At 54.8% G+C, this 1,320-nt stretch overlaps 1 protein-coding gene across 1 annotated transcript in view; it reads left to right on the top strand.

Moving 5' to 3' along the window:
• The window catches only part of LOC114070815 (leucine-rich repeat-containing protein 1-like), a 31,834-nt gene extending 31,213 nt beyond the window's left edge, over nucleotides 1-621 (top strand). The window contains exon 15 of the mRNA XM_027908403.1: nucleotides 211-621. Within this exon, the coding sequence (XP_027764204.1) occupies nucleotides 211-606 (396 nt within the window). The 3' untranslated portion in view covers nucleotides 607-621. The remainder of the gene's footprint in view (nucleotides 1-210) is intronic.
• Nucleotides 622-1,320: the final 699 nt, after the last annotated feature.

Below are 1,320 nucleotides of genomic sequence, written 5' to 3'. Positions count from 1 at the left end.
GATGGAAGCAGGTCTGGGAAAAGGAGTGGATATGGCAAAAGGCAAGGATGGTGCAATATTAACATGTTTCCTGCATGTCCCTGAGCGCACAAGCAGTGAAACTGGCTCTGCCTGATTCTGGGAGGGGGGGGACACACGGACAGCAAGTTCTGCACTGCCACACATCGGTTACCTGAGGCTCACGGCCTGCCTGGGGCTTTATCATCACAGCCCACTGTGCACTTTGCTGAGGACACACTGATACGGAGTGAGGATGAGGATGAAGATGAAGAGCGACCATTCCCAGTGGAGAAGCAGAGGCTCATCCGCAAGGACACGCCCCATTATAAGAAACACTTTAAGATCACCAAACTGCCCAAGCCAGAGGCAGTGGTGGCACTTCTGCAGGGGCTGAACAGCGACGGGGTCCCTAAAGAGGAGGAGGAGTTGGGAGGCTGCAATAACAACGCAGAGCCCGAGGATCAGGAGGAAGCGTGGAATGAGGATGACAGAAAGAACGGAGCTTTGTCTGCTCAGCCATCCGTGAAGGTAAGGTCTTGTGGGGAGGGGGAAGGTCAGAGGGGTGCAGACCTGCCCTTTCCTCCTTTGACCTGCCAGCCAGGCTGATGTGGTCGTGAAGAAACCGCTGGCGAGAGGCTCCAGCACTTGGGGATGTGCTGGGGGTGGGAGAGCTGAAGGTTGTTGTGGGGCTCTTAGGGTTGTCCAAGAGCTGTGCCGTGTTGCTGTTTCTGACACCTTCACCATATTGGATCCTTGCACCCTCCTTGTTCCGTGTGATGTTCCCTGTACTGCAGGAACAGTTCTCTGTCCCGTTGCTGATAGGTTCTGCCGTTCCTTCCAGCCACCTCCTCGCTTGCTGGTTGTTGCTCCTCATTCACAGCAGGATGAGCTTTATCCCTGGGTGGATGCAATCTCAGACTGATGTTTGGGCCCAGTACTGACACTTGGCTTGCTGCCACAGTGCTTCCAGTGTGAGGGGGAACCCAGAGCATGCCCTTCGCTGTGCTTCCGCCTAGATGGAGCCTGATGGATGCTGTGTTGGGATTTAGGGGGAGCTTGTGCTCTGGAGCTTTGCCATGAGGCTATGATGGGCATTCTTGGTCATACTGGGGCTGATGAGGTAGGAGGTCCTTGGCTCTGCTCAGCCATTAGGGACACACAGAGGTTCCTGCTTGAGGAAGTTCATCCCAATGGAATAGGAATACATGGATAAGGGACACTGCATGAGGTTGGGGCAGTTCTCCCTGAAGCTGGTGTGAGGTGTGTTTGGTAGGCAGGGATTAGGATATGGCTGAGTCTCCATCTTAGTGTGACACCGGC

The sequence above is a fragment of the Empidonax traillii genome, unplaced genomic scaffold, assembly GCF_003031625.1.
Source record: "Empidonax traillii isolate 1590-97213 ecotype Southwest subspecies unplaced genomic scaffold, ASM303162v1 scaffold1699:size72841, whole genome shotgun sequence".
Lineage (NCBI taxonomy): Eukaryota > Metazoa > Chordata > Aves > Passeriformes > Tyrannidae > Empidonax > Empidonax traillii.
The sequence above is the reverse complement of the archived record's forward strand: the minus strand, read 5'-3'. Positions and strand labels throughout refer to the sequence as shown.